This window comes from Lutra lutra, chromosome 6 (genome assembly GCF_902655055.1).
Source record: "Lutra lutra chromosome 6, mLutLut1.2, whole genome shotgun sequence".
Taxonomy (NCBI): Eukaryota; Metazoa; Chordata; class Mammalia; order Carnivora; family Mustelidae; genus Lutra; species Lutra lutra.
The window spans coordinates 29894101-29912143 of record NC_062283.1 but is presented as its reverse complement, the minus strand read 5'-3'; the positions used below and the strand labels follow the sequence as shown (position 1 = coordinate 29912143).

At 46.1% G+C, this 18043-nt stretch overlaps 1 protein-coding gene across 7 annotated transcripts in view; it reads right to left on the bottom strand.

Moving 5' to 3' along the window:
- Positions 1–18043, bottom strand: part of MSH5 (mutS homolog 5) — a 22829-nt gene extending 4786 nt beyond the window's left edge. Inside the window, exons 1-17 of one of the 7 annotated variants that reach the window (XM_047734576.1) lie at positions 17874–18040; positions 17401–17478; positions 17166–17313; positions 16788–16911; positions 16201–16281; positions 15955–16017; positions 15067–15188; positions 14772–14881; positions 14495–14530; positions 14062–14144; positions 13257–13302; positions 7884–8022; positions 7699–7761; positions 1280–1408; positions 917–989; positions 653–762; positions 132–212 (exon numbers count right to left, since the gene is read on the bottom strand). In XM_047734576.1, the coding sequence (XP_047590532.1) occupies positions 132–212; positions 653–762; positions 917–989; positions 1280–1408; positions 7699–7761; positions 7884–8022; positions 13257–13302; positions 14062–14144; positions 14495–14530; positions 14772–14881; positions 15067–15188; positions 15955–16017; positions 16201–16281; positions 16788–16911; positions 17166–17300 (1395 nt within the window). In that variant the 5' untranslated portion in view covers positions 17301–17313; positions 17401–17478; positions 17874–18040. Of the gene's footprint in view, positions 1–131; positions 213–652; positions 763–916; positions 990–1279; positions 1409–7698; positions 7762–7883; positions 8023–13256; positions 13303–14061; positions 14145–14494; positions 14531–14771; positions 14882–15066; positions 15189–15954; positions 16018–16200; positions 16282–16787; positions 16912–17165; positions 17314–17400; positions 17479–17782 lie in introns of all 7 variants that reach the window. The other 6 variants (XM_047734574.1, XM_047734575.1, XM_047734579.1 and 3 more) reach the window with 6 other exon arrangements.

Genomic DNA, 18043 nt, shown 5'->3' with positions numbered 1-18043 from the left:
CAGAGCTGGCAAGGATCAAAGTAGAACTATAGAAGAGACATTCCATATTGGGCAGTGCTGATAGGGTAAGGCCCTCCCTCAGCTGCTGACTTATTTCTCTTACCTCCCCCTACAGAAGTCAAGGGTCTTACCATGAAGTCCAGTCCTTCAATCTCAAAGTCACTAGCCTCTGCCATGGAAGGCAGGCGGGGAATAGAGAGAAGGAAGCCAATCTGAGGAGAGTAAAGAGATAAAACAGGGAATAAAGCACCAAGCACCGGGATGCCTGGGTGGCTCAGCCGGTTAAGCATCTGCCTTTGGCTCAGGTAGTGATCCCAGGGTCCTGGGATCGAGTCCCATGTCAGGCTCCCTGCTCAGCAAGGAGCCTGCTTCTCTCTGCCTGCCGCTCCCCCTGCTTGTGTTCTTGTGCACTCCCCAACAAATAAAATCTTTAAAAAAAAATAAAAAATACAGTACCGGGCACCTTATTTCCCTGGAGGACAGAAAGATTCCTGTATTCTGCAGTGCTTCCCTCAGGGGCCTAACGCTACCACCGGGTGTTCATCATCTTCCAGCTTCTCCAGGAGCTTTCTTACCTAGCAGTCTGTCCTTCCTGAGCCTACTATCTCCCATGAAAGATCCCTGGGGGTTACACCCACCCTCCTGCCCTCACCAGAGGGATGTAGATGACACTGCATGATGGAATACGGGAGTCCAGATTCTCTAGCTCCTTCCTGGCGACCTCAGTGAGGAAACTGGGAAGTCCCATCAGCCTTCGTTTTTCTAGGAGGGTGGAAGACATGTGGGTATCAAAAGGAAGGCTCCTGCCCTGTTAGCAACCCATCCCCAGTTGTAGTGGCCGCCTATTGATGATGGCACCCTGTCACTGGGTGAGGCTCGTGTTTCAGGGCTCACAGGCTGCACACCCAACACTCACTCTCATCAATGTCAGGATCTATGTTGGGGAGGACTGTGAAGCGATTTTCAGCAAGACTGCCCTCAAAGTCCACCTGAGGAGATAAAAAGTCCAATTGCTCATCACCCAGAACCGTCCCCAGTCCTGTTCCTCATCTTTCCTTGGGCCCCTATTCTCCCTGCATTTCCTGCTTTGACACTAACCCTCCAAGCATGCCTCTGATGTTCTGCCCACTCCTCTCACCATCCCATTCTTTGGTCATCCAACTGAACTTGATGTCTCCCATTTCCAATACCACATTCCCCAGAGGCCAGTTTTCTCCATCCTCTAATCCCATCTCTCTCCCCTAGGTCCCCAGGGGCTCTGCCTCATTCTTCCACTCACCACCTTCCCAATGAGGCTAGCAATATGGTGCAGGTCATCAGAGAATTCTTGGGCAATGTCCTGAAAGAGCTGGATGGACTGGGGCAGGGAGCGGCAGGCATCCCTCAGACCCAGGGCACTGTACACAGTCTGCAGCAGAAATGGACAGAAGGTGGGTTGAGGCGAGGGGACAGGGAAGGACAGAGGAGAAAACACAATAGGACAGACAGAAGATCTCAGAGGCAAAGAAGAAACAATAAACGAGGAAATGGCATCTGTCAAACTCTGCCAGGCACTCCACTCAACACTGAGGCCACAAAGAACTAAAATGTGGCCCCTGTCCCAGAGGAGCTCATGGTCTAGTGAGGAAAACAGAAATACACCCAGAAGATTTAAAAATAAAGTGGTAGGTGCTTTAATAGAGGAGAGGATTCTTCATCTTGAGGAAGGAGAAAGAGAAGAGGGGATATGAAAAGCAGAGAATTACATGCAAAGAAGGGGCAAGACACACTGAGGTAAGGGAGCAGGAAGAGAGAAAGGGTGAGGGTCATTGACAATTAATTCTGCAGGATGAAGGTCAGTGCCCTGAGGTGGCTGCCAAGGTTAGACAGTGTGGACACACTGACATCTACTGAGCCTTACTCGATGGCAGAGGACCCAAGTATATGAATCAAAGGTTTATAATCTAGCCATGATGGAAACAAACAAGCACCAAAAACAATGGCTACCCACAAAAAAGACTGATCAAGTTATGAAACTGACTAAAATTATTTTTTTTTAAGATTTTATTTATTTATTTGACAGAGAGAGATCACAAGTAGACGGAGAGGCAGGCAGAGAGAGAGAGAGAGGGAAGCAGGCTCCCCGCCGAGCAGAGAGCCCGATGCGGGACTCGATCCCAGGACCCTGAGATCATGACCTGAGCCGAAGGCAGCGGCTTAACCCACTGAGCCACCCAGGTGCCCCAAAACTGACTAAAATTATTAAGGAAGTTCAGAGAATAAGACTAACTCGGGCTAACATTATTGGAGATATCTTTACAGGGAAAAGGAAACGAGGGGCCCCTAGGTGACTCAGTTGACTGGGCGCCTGACTCTTGATTTCGGCTCAGTTCACTATCTCAGGGTCTTGGGATTGAGTCTGGAATCAAGTTCCACACAGTCATGGAGCCTGCTTGAGATTCTCTCCCTCCCTCTCCCTCTGCCCACTTCCACCTTCCCTGGCCAAGTGTGTGCATACGCTCTCTCTCTCTCTCTCAAAAAAACAAAAACAAAACAACCAACCAAACTAGGTTATGGATAAGGCTATTCAAAGGAACAAGGGTGTTCTGGTTGAGAGTATGAGCAGGGCAAACAGCAGTGGGAATAAAAGCTAACACTTTCTGAATGTTTACTAAGTGAAAGGCAATATTCTAAACTCTTCACATATGTTAACTTCATCCATTCCTAAAAATAATCTTAGGAGATAGGGACTAGCATTATCTCCATTTTACAAACAACAAACCTGAAGCACAAAGAAAAAACAAAATTTGCTTAAGGTCTCACAGAGAGTAAACAAAAGAGCTGGGATTTGAACCCACATGGCTGGTGTTGAAACACCACACTATACCAAGCAGAACGTGGGTGGCTTAGTCGGTTGGGTGTCTGCCTTTGGCTCAGGTCATGGTCCCAGGGTCATGGGATTGAGCCTGGCTTCGGGCTCCCTGCTTGGCAGGAGGCCTGCTTCTCCCTCTCCCACTCCCCCTGCTTGTGTTCCCTCTCTGGGCGTGTCTCTGTCAAATAAATAAATAAAAATCTTAAAAAAAAAAAAAAAAGAATAGGGTGGGTCTCCTCGGCAGAGTACCCAAATGCATAGCCTGGCCAGGCTGAAGCAGAGGATGAATGTGGAGTAGTGGAAATGCAATATACAAATAATCACCTATAACCATCCATGTTCAAAGAAAATTGCTATAGATAATGAGGAGCAGGTTTCACACTGTCAGAGAAGGAAGTTACAAATGAGGAAAGGAGGAATACCCCCTGTGGTATTGACCTGGAATCAGAGGTATAAGTATGAACTCATGGGTTCTTTAATATATAGATAGATTTAGGAATATAGGTATGAGTGTATGGGTTACCATACACGGATCTATTTCTTAGCTCTGTCTCTGGTGAGAAGTGAGATACCCCAGTAGCAATAACCACATCTAGTGTCCAGATCCTGGTTTCTAATACTATTCTCCAAAGAAAGTAACCAGGACTCCTTGGAGAAATGGTTGATTCCAGGGCTGGGGCAAGGAAAATATGAACCTGGAGCATCTTGTAGTTGCAGAAAGTTAGGAAATGTTCAGAAATGCACTGGGGGCCATGTCAGAAGAGCATTATCAGAAGGGCAGTATCTGAACCTGAAAAGTCAATCTGAAGGCCAAATGGGCAGATTAAAAGTCAATCTGAAAAGAACAGTCAAGGCTCTAAACTAGAAAAAATTGAGCAAAAATAAACAATAGCATTGAATTATGAATAATAAAATAAAATATGAGATAACTGGACTATGGTTATATAACATGTTAACATTTTTTTATCAATATATTAACATTAAGGGAAGCTGAGTGAAAGAAAGGTATATGAGAACACCCTGTGCAATTTTTGCAGCTTTTCTTTACGTCTTAAATTTTTTTTTAAAGATTTTATTTATTTATTTATTTGACAGACAGAGATCACAAGTAGGCAGAGAGGCAGGCAGAAAGGTGGGGGAAGCAGGCTCCCTGCTGAGCAGAGAGCCTGATGTGGGGCTCGATCCCAGGACCCTGAGATCATGACCTGAGCCAAAGGCAGAGGCTTAACCCACTGAGCTACCCAGGTGCCCCTTAAATTATTTCTTAAAAAAGAAATTAAAACAAAACAACAGAAGGATAAATCTTAAAAATTTTATAATAATCTTTTTTAAAAAGATTTTATTTATTTATTTGCCAGAGAGCGAGCGTGGGAGAGAGAGAGTACAAGCAGGGAGAGCAGCAGGCAGAGGGAGAAGCAGGCTCCCCGATGAGCAAGGAGCCCAATGCAGGACTCCATCCCAGGACCCTGGGATCATGACCTGAGCTGAAGGCAGACACTTAACTGACTGAGCCAAATCTTAAAAAAATTTTAAAGAAAATGTTATTAGGTAGAAACGGAGAGAAAGATAGAAACTAAAATTAGTTGCCTATACCTTGTTTGGATTACATTTTGGAGCTGTGTTAATATTTTACATAATTATAAAGGTAAATTAAATATTAAAAACTAATCCCTAAAAGTCAAAAATAGAATGAAACATATGAACATGAATGTATATTCAGGTAGTGATATAACCACACAGACAGGAACTATTTCAAGTGACTAAAACACAGTAATATGACTGTATCCTTAGTAGGGACAAAAAGAACTTCCCTTCTTCCCCCCCCCCAAAAATCTTAAATTATTTTCAGCAATAATATTGTTGGTAGTAGTGCTGGTATTGCTATACTAAGACTGTTGTGGGTGTAATGTCAGAAAAAGCAAATGAATGATATTCTGATCTTATCATTCCTACTGTTACTGAGAACCAGAATTTCCACTATGGAAGAAGGAGTGTTGAAGAGGATAGTATAGGAATATGCAAGGTAAGAACCCTGTGCTTCGGGGCGCCTGGGTGGCTCAGTGGGTTAAAGCTGCTGCCTTCGGCTCGGGTCATGATCCCAGGGTCTTGGGATCGAGCCCCACGTCGGGCTCCCTGCTCAGCAGGGAGCCTGCTTCCCTTCCTCTCTCTCTCTGCCTGCCTCTCTGCCTACTTGTGATCTCTGTCTGTCAAATAAATAAATAAATCTTTAAAAAAAAAAAAAAAGAACCCTGTGCTTCTGAATTTAAATTGCTGGCATCAGTACCAATTTATCATGTATTTTACTTTTTAAAAATTCCTAGATACGTCTGCAGAAAAGCCTTTAAAGCAATAAGCAAACCATGCTGTGCACCCTCTAGGATTCAGACTGTGATACAGAAATGCCATTTTTCACTAAAAGGAACCGGCACTCTTTGGAGAAATGTCTGATTCTGGATCAGAACCAAGAGATGTAGGGGTGCCTGGCTGGCTCAGTCAGCACAGCATGCAACTCTTGATCTCAGGGTTGTGAGTTCAAGCTCGCTTAGGGTACAGAGATTACTTAAAATAAATTAAAAAAAAAAAAAAAAGAACCAGGAGATGTAAATGATATATCTGGTACATCTTGTCAAACCAGAGAGCAGGAGGGAAGCTATCAAGTGGGGACATCTACTGGGGTCATGTTTAAAGGACTCAGAAGTCCCATTGGCCACAGATGGAATAATCTGAACATGCAGAAAGATTAAAAATGCAATGGACTGAAACACATGTGTAAATCTGAGCTCATGATGATACTAAAACAACAAAAACCACACTGGCTACCTTGGGGGATGGAAGGTGTTAGGGAACACTAGTAATTTCCTGTATGCTGAGAGCTGGTAAATAAAGGCAGGGGAGAAAATCAAGCAGTTTCTATTATATTAAATGTACCACTGAGTAACCAAAAAACAAATGAAAGGAAATTTCTCTTTACAGAAACATTCAGACTAATAAATGGAGAAAGAATGACAGAGTAACATTATTTTGTAATTCCTAAGGAATTAATGGACTTCAGTATTAAACATCAAAGCCACTAATGTCACAAAAGAAGACACAGACAGGGGCGCCTGGGTGGCTCAGTGGATTAAAGCCTCTGCCTTCGGCTCAGGTCATGATCCCAGGGTCCTGGGATAGAGCCCCACATCCGGCTCTCTGCTCAGCGGGGAGCCTGCTTCCTCCTCTCTCTCTGCCTGCTTCTCTGCTTCCTTGTGATTTCTGTCTGTCAAATAAAATAAATAAATCTTAAAAAAATTTAAAAAAAAAAAGAAGACACAGACATATCAGGCATTATATTCCTCTGCTTATAAAACAATATTAAAGGGGCGCCTGGGTGGCTCAGAGGGTTAAGCCTCTGCCTTCGGCTCAGGTCATATCTCTGGGTCCTGGTATCGCCCGCCCCCACATCCGGCTCTCTGCTCAGCAGGGAGCCTGCTTCCCCCTCTCTCTCTGCCTGCCTCTCTGCCTACTTGTGATCTCTGTCAAATAAGTAAATAAAATCTTTAAAAAAAAAATTCTAGGGGCCTCTGGGTGGCTCAGTGGGTTAAAGCCTCTGCCTTAGGCTCAGGTCATGATCCCAGGGTCCTGGGATAGAGCCCCACATCGGGCTGTCTACTCTCTGCTCTCTCCTCTCTCTCTGCCTGCCTCTCTGCCTACTTGGGATCTCTGTCTGTCAAATAGAAAAATAAAATCTTAAAAAAAGAATTCTAGAACAGAGTAAAACATGTCAAAAACACGTACAGAATGTAATCTGCGAAATCCAGGTTAAGGAAAACTACTGGGCAAACAATCCAACTTCTTCACCAAATAACTTGCTAGGGGGAAAAGAGAGCTAAATATTGAGATAGAGATGGAGGGAGAACAGTGAAATGAAAAAGGAACCCACAAAGGTGACTTCAAGAGACATCATCCCATTATATATGTTGAACGTATTTGCATCCTAATTAAACAAAACATTTTTTTTTTTTTTTAATCATGGCATTTAAGAGAGGATTAGAAATGTGTACATCAGGGGTGCCTGGGTGGCTCAGTGGGTTAAAGCCTCTGCCTTTGGCTCAGGTCATGATCCCAGGGTCCTGGGATCAAGCCCTGCATCGGGCTCTCTGCTCATCGGGGAGCCTGCTTCCTCCTCTCTGTCTCTGCCTACTTGTGATCTCTGTTTGTCAAATAAATAAATAAAATCTTAAGAAAAAAGAAATGTGTACATCAGATAATTGATAATATTCAAGAATTATGCTAATTGTTAGCAAGATCATGGTATTGCTTGTTTTTTTTTTTTTAAGATTCATTTATTTATTTATTTGACAGAGATTACAAGTAGGCAGAGAGACAGGCAGAGAGAGAAAGAGGAGGAAGCAGCTCCCCGCTGAGCAGAGAGCCTGATGTGAGGCTTGATCATAGGACCCTGGGATCACTACCTGAGCCAAAGGCAGAGGCTTTAACCCACCGAGCCACCCAGGCGCCCCTTGTTATTCTTTTTTCAAAGTAATTTTCTTTTAGCAATCATACTGAAATAGTTATGGGTGAAATGATATAATGGCTGGGAATTGCTTCAAACTAATCCAGGAAGGAGAAAGGGGGAGAAGATATACATCAAACAAGATTGGTTATGAGTCTAGGTGTTAAAACTGCATGGTAGGTACGTGGGGGTCATTATATTATTCTAATTTTTTTGTTAGTTTCCACAATACAAACTTGTTATTGTTGTTAAAGTGTTGGGATAAAGTTAGATGGGTGAGCAGAGTGCAGAGGATCTGGATTGCTTGCTAAGAGGCTTAACCTGGACCTCTAAGCTTCTAGAAGGGAGGCCTTACCTTGTACAGAACCTGCCAGTCACTGGCCTTGGTGTGGGACAGCTTCATGCGTTTCAGAATCAGCTACAGTCAGACAATGGGATGACTGTTTTACTTCTCCCACTTTACTGCCCCCCAAGAAGCCCAATGGCCACTACTGACCCTCAAGCTCCTTCCCCACCTCTCTGCTCCCACCCTGGGCTCACAGGTACATTCTTGATATGACCCAGCAACCGATGCAGCATTTGAGCCATGTCCAGATTCTGAGGTAGGAGGAAAAACTGAATGACATCCAGCCGAGAATTTAGCTCTCCCAAGTCCTGAGTTGGACGTGTGAACCACAGCCTAGAAGTGAGGGATAAAGTAGGGGAGACCAGAATTTACATCTGTTGTCATCACTGTCTTTTTTTTTTTAAGATTTTATTTATTTGTGGGACACCTGGGTGGCTCAGGTCATGATCTCAGGGCCCTGGGATCAAGCCCCACATCGGGCTCTCTGCTCAGCAGGGAGCCTGCTTCCCTTCTCCCCACCCCCCAACCTCTGCCTGCCTCTCTGCCTACTTGTGATCTCTGTCAAATAAATAAATAAAAATCTTTAAAAAAAATCTATAAAATTAGCTTTAAAAAAAAGATTTTAGGGGGGCGCCTGGGTGGCTCAGTGGGTTAAGCCGCTGCCTTCAGCTGAGGTCATGATCTCAGGATCCTGGGATGGAGCCCCAAATCGTGCTCTCTGCTCAGCAGGGAGCCTGCTTCCTCCTCTCTCTCTGCCTGCCTCTCTGCCTGCTTGTGATCTCTCTCTGTCAAATAAATAAATAAAATCTTTAAAAAAAAAAGATTTTATTTATTTGAGAGAAAGTGAGCTTGAGAAGGAGGGAGGGTCAGTGGGAGAATCAGACTCCTCGCTGAGCAGGAAGTCCAATGCGGGGCTCGATCCTGGGACTCCAGGATCATGACCTCAGCTGAAGCCAGACACCTAACCAACGGACTGAACCACGTAGCCCCCAATCACTGTCTTGTTCTCAGTTTGTGAGAGTGTATGTTTGGAGGGCCGTGGGGATCATGGTGATATGTATCTGTACTGGCAAGCCCAGTGTCCTATCTATGCGGGTATGTTTACACATATCTACTAAAAATCTCTGCATGTGAGCACGACTCTGTTTATCCTGGTTTTGATGGATGTGACCATGTGTCATTCCATGTGGATAGCGATGGCGCTTGTCAATATTTAGAGGGAGAGCAGCGTATTGAGGTATTTGTATGCCAACTGCTCCAGCTTTCTCTGCGGCTGAGTAGGAGAGGGTGAGTCAGCATGAGTTTATCTGCATTTGTCTGTGAAAAGTGCCTCTGGGTGTAATGGCACAGACGTTAGTCTTTTCCCGTTCTTCTGTAAAAGTATATAGCCATTCCATGCAGAACGGTAAGTCCCCAATTCATGATAATGGTCATCTCTGCAGAGAAAAAAGGACTAGGGAGGGACACAAGGCTTCAATAAATTGTCTTTTTAAAAGACTTTTAAAAATTAATATTTATTTATTTATTTGAGAGAGAAAGCATGAACATGGGGAGGGCCAGAAGGACATGCAGACTCCCTGCTGAGTGGGGAGCCTGATGCAGGGCCTCCATCCCAGGACCCTGAGATGATGACCTGAGCTGAAATCAGACGCTGAACTTACTGAGCCACCCATCCCCCCCCCTTTTTTAGTAAGCTCTACGCCCAACGTGGGGCTTGAACTCATGACCCCAAGATCAAGTCACATGCTCTACCGACTGAGCCAGCCAGGACCCCTTTAATAACTCTGCCTTATTCTTAATTTTGCTGGTGTAAACACAGAGGTGTATAACATCATCATCATTATCATCATTATTTCTACCCTTTGTGTGCCTGAGGTATCTTCTAAGAAATTAAATTAGTATACAGTAATAAATGTCTCATCTGGTTTGTCTAATTCTGGGTGTCCTTGTCTTTTGATGGCTATGAAGAATGTGAGATTCTGCAAGGACACGTGAGCCATGAATTCTTTTCTGCATTACAGTAGGCCATTAGGCATGCTATTTTATATAAGAAACCTGTGGAGACACTGGGGCCTGGGGATATGCATCTCATACCATAGACGAGGACCAGTTACCCTGGGTTAGGATACCCCAAGTTAGAGTGAAGCAGAAGGCTGAGTGGGATTCAAGGGTGGGTTTTAGGCACCTCTGCTCCTTAGCCACAGATAGCTCTACTTGCAGCAGTGTAGGCCAGACTGAACACCTGTCCCCAGCCTGGAGAGCTTTGCCAAGCCTCCTGTCTTATAAAATCCTGAGGTTTTTCTGACTTATGTACTGCTAGTGCCAGCAGAAATCTTAGACAAGCTAAACCTTCTAATTTTACAGCTGAGAAAATGAAGCCTTTAGAGAATAAGCCTTTAAACCGAGGCATCCGGGTCAGAGGTTCAGGTGTTGGGCAGGCTGGCCTGGGGGCGTTCCCCAGATACTTATCCAAAGTCACTGTCCTTTTAAGAAGTATAGCTGGGTCTTGAACTCAGGTGTGCAGATGGCTAGGACAGTGCTCTTTGGAGCATACTGTGACAATTCTGTCACCTTCCTGGTGCCCCATCCAGCTGGGCCGATTGGATCCTTAGTTCATAATTCAGGTTATGATTCCATGTCCTACTGGAACCTTCCTGGGGGATCTGCACTCCTTCCCAACTTAAACTCTGTTCTCTTCTCCCCTAAGAACGCCTTCCTTCTCATCCCTGGCTGAGGAGAGAGACCTGCACCTGCAGAACGTGAGGGTAATTAAATCATCCCAATTACCTGGAGATGACCTCAGGAATTATCCTAAATTAACCTCCAAAAGACACACAATGCAGGGCAGGTGAGGTGGGGAAAGAATTGTGCACCTGTGGGCTAGCAAAGTTTTCAGCTCTGAGTCTGCAGAGATGTGACCAGCAGGCTTGCATCTGGGTACCATGCTCACTCACTGGGTCTACCACATCCAAGGCCATGTGCCAGGCACTGAGGCCACAGGCAGGACCCCTGTATGGAGCTTGCAGTTATGAGAGCGAGCAGGTTCACTGACCACTAACTCCAAGCTGATGTGACGGTGCAGCCAGAAAACATAAACAGGCACTAAGCAACGGGAAGATGGGTGCCAGTCTCCCTACAGGTGCCTGTGAAAGTTTCATGGAAAAGGTGATAGTGGGCTTGCACCTTGAAGAGGATATAAGATTCTGAAAGGGGAAGAACACGGGAAAGACTTTCTGGAAGGAACTGCATAAACACAGGCTTGGTTATTTCCATGATGGAAAGTGGCCCAAAGGACTGGAATATAGGGTGGATCCAGAGAGAAAGGATTTAGGCAGGGCTCAGAAGATAATCATAGAGGGCGCCTGGGTGGCTCAGTGGGTTAAAGCTTCTGTGTTTGTCTCAGGACATGATCCCAGGGTCCTGGGATCGAGCCCCCCGCATCTCTGCTCAGCGGGGAGCCTGCTTCCTCCTCTCTCTGCCTGCCTCTCTGCCTACTGTGATCTCTATTAAATAAACAAATAAAATCTTAAAAAACAAAATTGAAGAAGATAATCATGGAAATTCAAGTTGACGTAAGTGGGAGGGGCTCTGAACACCACACTGCTGAGGACGCTGATCTTCACCCTGGCCGGGAATGGGGAAGTCTCCTGAGGTTTCTGTTATTTTGTTTCTACTTAAGGTTTAAAAAAGTGGAGTGACACACTCAGGTATCTATTTTGGAATGACAAGTATTTTGGAATGAAGGACAGATTAGAGAAAGAAGAGATTAGAGGCAGAGAGACCAATTTGAAGGTGACTGCGATGCTCCAGGTTGGAAAACATTATAGCCGGAATTAGAGCAGTGGGAAGAGGAAGGGAGATGGCTGAGAAAGACATCTCAGGGTAGAATCAATAGGCCTTAGTGAATAATTGAATATGAAGGGTGAAGGTTCAGCACTTGAGCAGTATTGCCAGCAATGCCATTAGCCAGAAAAAAAAAAGGATGCAGGAAGAGGAACCGGTCCAATGGGCATCAGCTTAGATGCTCTGAGTTTGAACCGCCTGTGGAAATTGCAAACGGCGATGATGTGAGGTGCACATTCCACATATAGAAGTTGGAACCAGAGACACAATTTTGAAAGTCATCAGAAAATAGTTTAAATTTGAAATATGGTTTTTATAATTAAAGATAGTACCATGTTGGATGCGTGGCTGACTCGGTCAGAAGAACATGTGACTTTGATCTTGGGATAGTGAGCTAGAGCCCCACGTTGGGGGGTATATTGTACTTAAAATTAAAAAAAATCTTTTAGGGGCACCTGGGTGGCTCAGTGGGTTGAGGCCTCTGCCTTCGGCTCGGGTCATGGTCCCAGGGTACTGGGATCGAGCTCCGCGTCCGGCTCTCTGCTCAGCAGTGAGCCTGCCTCTCTGCCTGCTTGTGATCTCTGTCTGTCAAAAGGATAAATAAAATCTCAAAAAAAAAAACCCACAATCTTTTAGGGGCACCTGGGTAGCTCATTTGGTTGAGAATCTGACTTTGGCTCAGGTCATGATTTCAGGGTCTTGGGATAGAGGCCTGCCTCAATCTCCCTGCTTAGCAGGGAGTCTGCTTGTCCCTCTCCCTCTGCTCCTTCTCTCTCTCTCAAATAAAGAAAAAAAAAATCTTAAAAAAATAAATAAATAAAGCCCAGGGTGCCTGGGTAGCTTGGTGGGTTAAGCGTCTGCCTTCAGCTCAGGTCATGATCCAAGGGTCCTGGGATCGAGTCCCACATCTTGGTTCCCTGCTTGGTGAGGCGTCTGCTTCTCCCTCTCCCTCTGCCTGCCACTCCCCCTGCTTGTGCTCCCACTCTCTGTCTAATGAATAAATAAAATCTTTTTCTTTTAAGATTTTATTTATTTGACAGAGAGAGAGAGGTCACAAGTAGGCAGAGCAGCAAACAGAGAGAGAGAGGGAAGCAGGCTCCCCACTGAGCAGAGAGGCCAATGCAGGGCTCGATCCCAGGACCCTGAGATCATGACCTGGGCCAAAGGCAGAGGCTTAACCCACTGAGCCACCCAGGTGCCCCAATAAATAAAATACTTAATAAATAAATAAATAAATAAAGCCCTACCATATGAGGTAGAAACTTCTAGTTATTAAGAAAAAAGAAAATGTGCAGCCTAAGAAATGTAGTTAATATTGTAACAACTTCACATGGTGACAGATGGTTGCTAGATTTATCGTGGTGATCACTTCATAATGTATATAAACGTTGAATCACTATGTTGTACACCTGAAACTAACATAATATGGTATGTCAACTACACTTCAATAAAAAAAAGATACTACCATGTGTGGATTAGTGTTTTGCGACTGTGCTTCTGCTGCTTGTGTGTGTGCAAGTCTGTATCATCAATGGGCATATATGTATTTGTGCAGACAACATCAAATGAAGATAACACGAGCTACCCCATGGGGTTGGTATAAGGATTAAATGCATTTAGCCAGCATTTGGAAAAGGGCAGTTGCTTTTATTACCACCAGATGGAGTGGTGTGTGTGAGTCGAGGACTGCAGGCCTAAGCCTGTGGCATGTCTGTGAGACTCACCTGAGCAGCTTCTCTCCCCACTTACAACGGCATCTGTTGAGGATTCCTGTGAGGAGGAGCAGGAGCTGGGAGTAAGCTTGTTATAAGGCAGGGGCAGGGAAAGGAATGTTACAGATGTGTCTAAACCGAGGCATCCAGGCCAGAGGTTCGGGTGTTGGGCAGGCTGGCCTGGGGGCGTTCCCCAGATACAGGACGCAAAGGCAGCTAAAGCCAGCGCCTGGCCACAAGTCTGAGCCAGGATTACCTTACATGGGCTTAGGGGAGGGAGGGGCACTCCCAGGACCAGTCAGCCAGAAAAATACACAGAGTGGTTGTAGTTGGAATCACCAAGAGCCCAACACATATATGTAAACATTAGACACAATCCACCGAGATATGCACAGTGAAACCATGTAGATATTTGGGGCCATGTCCCCACTACACCCTAAAGCCAGAGATAACTGATAAAGACTCAATGCCAATAAAACACAGGCAGTTATGCAGTTATGTAACTCTCTTTCTACACTGAGCTCCCCAAGTCCCTGGACAGGTACTCAACTAGCAGAAACAGTCATACAAGCCTAAGGAATGAACATGGAATTGGTAAAGACAGAAATGATAGGCTAATGACACTGGGCAACTGTGGGTGAGGGGAGATGCCTAAGCTCAGGGAAGGTACAAAGAGGCTAAGAGAGCTGGATGGGAGTGGAAGAGACATCTGGCAGTGGGAGTGAAGTGGGGAGAAAGGGGCTAGGACACGTGTTTGGAGGCAGCGGCTTTTCTGGCAGGCTTTTGCAGTGAGAGATGAGGGAAGGGGCATACTTACCAAAGAGGCTGAGCCCCTCTTTCAGTCCACTGGCCACTTTGTACACTGAGGGATGGGACTCACTCTTAAATATCTGCAGAACACTGTCGGGGAGAAATGGAGGAGTTTGAGGTAACTTGGGTTTTTAAAAGGAACTAGGAAAATGGAATGGAGGTTGGGAAGATGCTCCTGAGGACAAGGTTTGCTGTGAGGTCTGTCCTGCACTCCTCTCTGCCTCAGTTTGTCTCTTTAGGATAACTCAGAAAGGCAGGCTATCTATTTGACACCTTTGTGCCTTTCTTCCTTTCTCCTCGCCCTCTCTTCCCTTTCCCTCAAGGAGACAGACCTTAATAACCCCAGGACTAAAGAAACTGGAGCCTCATTAGGATTATTATAGCATTAAACTTAATCCTTTTCCCTCCCCAGAGATGACAACCTGCCTCCATCTCCTTACCTGTACGTGTCTTGATCTATGCTTACCAGATGGGTCCTGAGGACAGAAAACAAGCAAAAGCGAAGGTGGCTAGGGTAGGGGCAGTGTGAGTTCTTTGCTAGGTTCCACCCTTCTCAGTCTTCTCCCCAGAGCTCTATATCCCCTTCAGGTGCCCCTGTATGTCCTAGAGCACTTTACCGGATAGGATACTGCCCACTTCCTGCACCCCCCACCCATCTTACTATTCCGGCCTCCCAATCCCACCTAACTTTGCTTGAGGTTAGGGTGAATCACGTACAACACAAATTTCTTAAAGCCCAGGATGGGGACGCTGACATTATAGTCTTCCAGTTCAACCCCAATCCTTCTTCGACCCAGAAACTTGAGCAAGCCTCCAAGGGCCCGAACCTGGAAGGGGATCAGGAATGGAGCTGAGGTCAATCCCAATGTCCTCGAGATTGAACACCACCAGGGAAAACTATTATTTTCCAGCGCTGGACTAGTATCTCCCAGGACTCAAAACCAGAAATGGGTGCTTGTCCCTTTCTCCAGCCTGCTACATCCCAACCCCTGCATCCCAGGACCCTTCTCACCGTGAGGATGGAATCAAAGGGAATAATAGAGGAGAGGAAGAGGATTTTCTCAGTGGCAGTCATGGAGTCTGGAATGAAGGCGTAGTTTCCAGAAAGGAGGCGCTGTTTGCTTATCTCCAGACCTATTTTGGGGGAGGCATGGGAGAGAAAGCTCATGTAGCCCAATTTTTCACCCCATTTTAAAAATGAGACAATACTGACAAATAAATAAAATCTTTTTAAAAAATTAAAAAAAGAACGAGACAACAGAAGCAAGAGAGATGATGTGACTTGCCAAGCTGCCACAGGCAGTTAATGGAGAGCTGAAACAAGAACCAAATCTTCACTCTGTCCATTTCTCTCTTTATTTTACATTTAACGTAAAGATCTTTGGCTAAGAGCAAACCTCAGGAAGATATCTATTTGGAATCTGGAGTCAAAAAGATCATTTTAATAGAGGAATGAATAACACTAATGTTAACACTTAACATCTAATTAGGATAGAACATTCACTATCCTTTTTGCAATCCTGGGAAGGTTATTGTTATAGAAGTGTCTTATGGATCATCAGCCTTTCTTTTTCTTTTTCTTTTTCTTTTTTCTTAGGGACAAATGGCTCTGTCTTAAAGGCAAAATTTTCAACAATCAAAGCTATCCACAAAGTGTCACCACTCCTTCTTCTCAGGGAAGGCCCTCAACCCTAGACATTCTATGTGGAAGTTTCACAAGGTTTCAGGTTATTAAAGGGTAGGGAGCAGGAGAGATCTTGAGGACACTGGTTATGGGACTTAGAGAACACAAAGGGTTAGGATGAGATAAAGCTGAGGGGAGACTTGGGATAATGGGGCTGGAGAAAGAAGAAAGGGTAGGGGAACTGGGATTGGGGGCTGGGCAGAGCAAAGGAAGTACCAAAATCCACACTTGGCAAAAATACGATTTCAGGTCTCTTCGGCTCTCTGTGCTCCTGGGAGGCTGTAGGGGAAGCAAAGAAAGGGCCATTGGTCTGGACATCTCAGTCCCCTGCTTCTGTCCCACCTTCCCTCTCTCCCAATTCTGGCCTCCTGGCTGTAGCTCCCTCCAAGACTGTTTAGTCTCCTGGAATATTTCATAGTTTAGTCCTTCCCCATTTTCACTTTTCCCTTACCCAGTCCTTACCAAGCTTCCCTAGAAACCGAGTCATATTCTCATCCTGTTTGGCACTCGTAACAATAGACCGGGGATTGATTTCATCCAATACTTAGAAGAAGAATGGAGACCAAATAAGTTAAAGGATCTTTATCCTCTAAAAGGGAACCCACAGCCCTTCCCTTTCTATCTCCCTTTACCCCTCCAGGAAACCCTCCAAAAAACAAAACAAAAAAAAAACCCTTCATTTCCTCCCTCAAAAAGTAAGGAGTGCTCTGTGCTCTGCACATTGGAAGCATAGGTACGAGTCAAGCATGAAGTTTTGGAAAAGAGTAGTGAGACTGTCAAGGTGGTACCAGGGAAGAGGAGTGGCTTGGAGGTTGACGCTAGACTATAAACCTCTGAAGGACAGACATGACTGATTTGCCCAGGACTATATGTCCAGCACCTGATACACTGTAAACACCTAATAAATGTCCCTTGAATAATGAAATGAATTCCTATAAACAACAGAGAGAGCCTCTAGGAGTCAATAAAATAGATTGAGTCAGGTGAGGATATATGAGTGAAATACACGTCCAGTCCCAGAATAGAGGAACCCATGGTTCTGCCCCCACCTCTCTGGAGAAGCCTGAGACTCTCCTGATCCGGAGCATCTGGCATGAAGTGGATGGTGGAGTCACTAGTGTCGTAATAGGCAATGCCCAAGTATCCTGAAGCCCACAGGACACACAGATGGGTCTGTCCCGGGAGGAAGAAAGGAAACATATTTGAACTGCTGGGTTATGCAGGGTTATGCCATGTCTTGCTTAACTGTAATCATTTTATCAAACCCCTGAGAAAGTCATCATCATCGCGGTTCATTAAGGTGAAGCAGCAGAGGCATGCGACTAGCTAGCTCTTCCCAGCCCATTTATACTAACATCCCGAGGGGCCAACCAAAGCCCTGCTCTCTGGACCCAAGAGCCTGCTCCCAACAAGGCCACACCAAAGACCTCGGCCAGCTCCTGCTCGTTCTCCTCCGCCTCCCCACGGCCTGGCACCGGGGCCGGGCTGGGAAAGCCGGCCGAGGCTGCCCCGGGCCCCGGGCTCTGCGGCGTCCTGCCTGGGATCGCTCCGATGGAGGCCATGGCCTCGGAGGTTCTGCGGGAGCAGAAAATGAAGCCAGTTCAGGAGCGAGGTTTCACCGTGAGGAGCCTGGGGTAGGGGGTGCGCAAAACGCAAACCCACCCAGGACTTCTGGGAGGGGGCTGAGGTGCAGGGCGGCGAGGGCCGAGGAGAGCTGCAGTAACATTTTGTCTTTAACATCTGTGGGACATTTAAAAAAAAATATTTTACTTATTCATTTGACAGAGCAGAGAGCCCGACGCGGGGCTCAATCTTAGGACCCTGAGATCATGACCCAAGCCAAAGGCAGAGGCCTAACCCACTGAGCCACCCAGGCGCCCCGTCTGTGGGACACTTTGACAGGCGACTTCTCAGGTACGTCACTAAAGTCCGGACTATGCGAGACTTCACTCGCCCCACCCCCATTTTGGTCACGCGGAGGTTGTAGTTTGGCTGGAGGGCCCTGTGGGAGGGGGGTATGTATCTCTCCTCTCTCCGCCATTACCAGTTATACTCCCACGATCGCAGCCTTAACCTCCTGAGTTTCCCAACCCAGCCCTGTGCAACTCGCGGCGTTTTCCCGCGTTTTCCGTCACCTGGGTTGCTACGTGCCCGAAACCGCGTCCCTACCAGCCCTGCGCCAGCAGGAGAGTCTTACTGGCGTGAGGATTAGATGCGCGCGCACACGCCCCGCCCTTCGTAGCGGCTATTGGTCGGAGAGATCCGGATCCTGCCTGGAGATGCAACGGAGCGCGAGAGAGGAGAG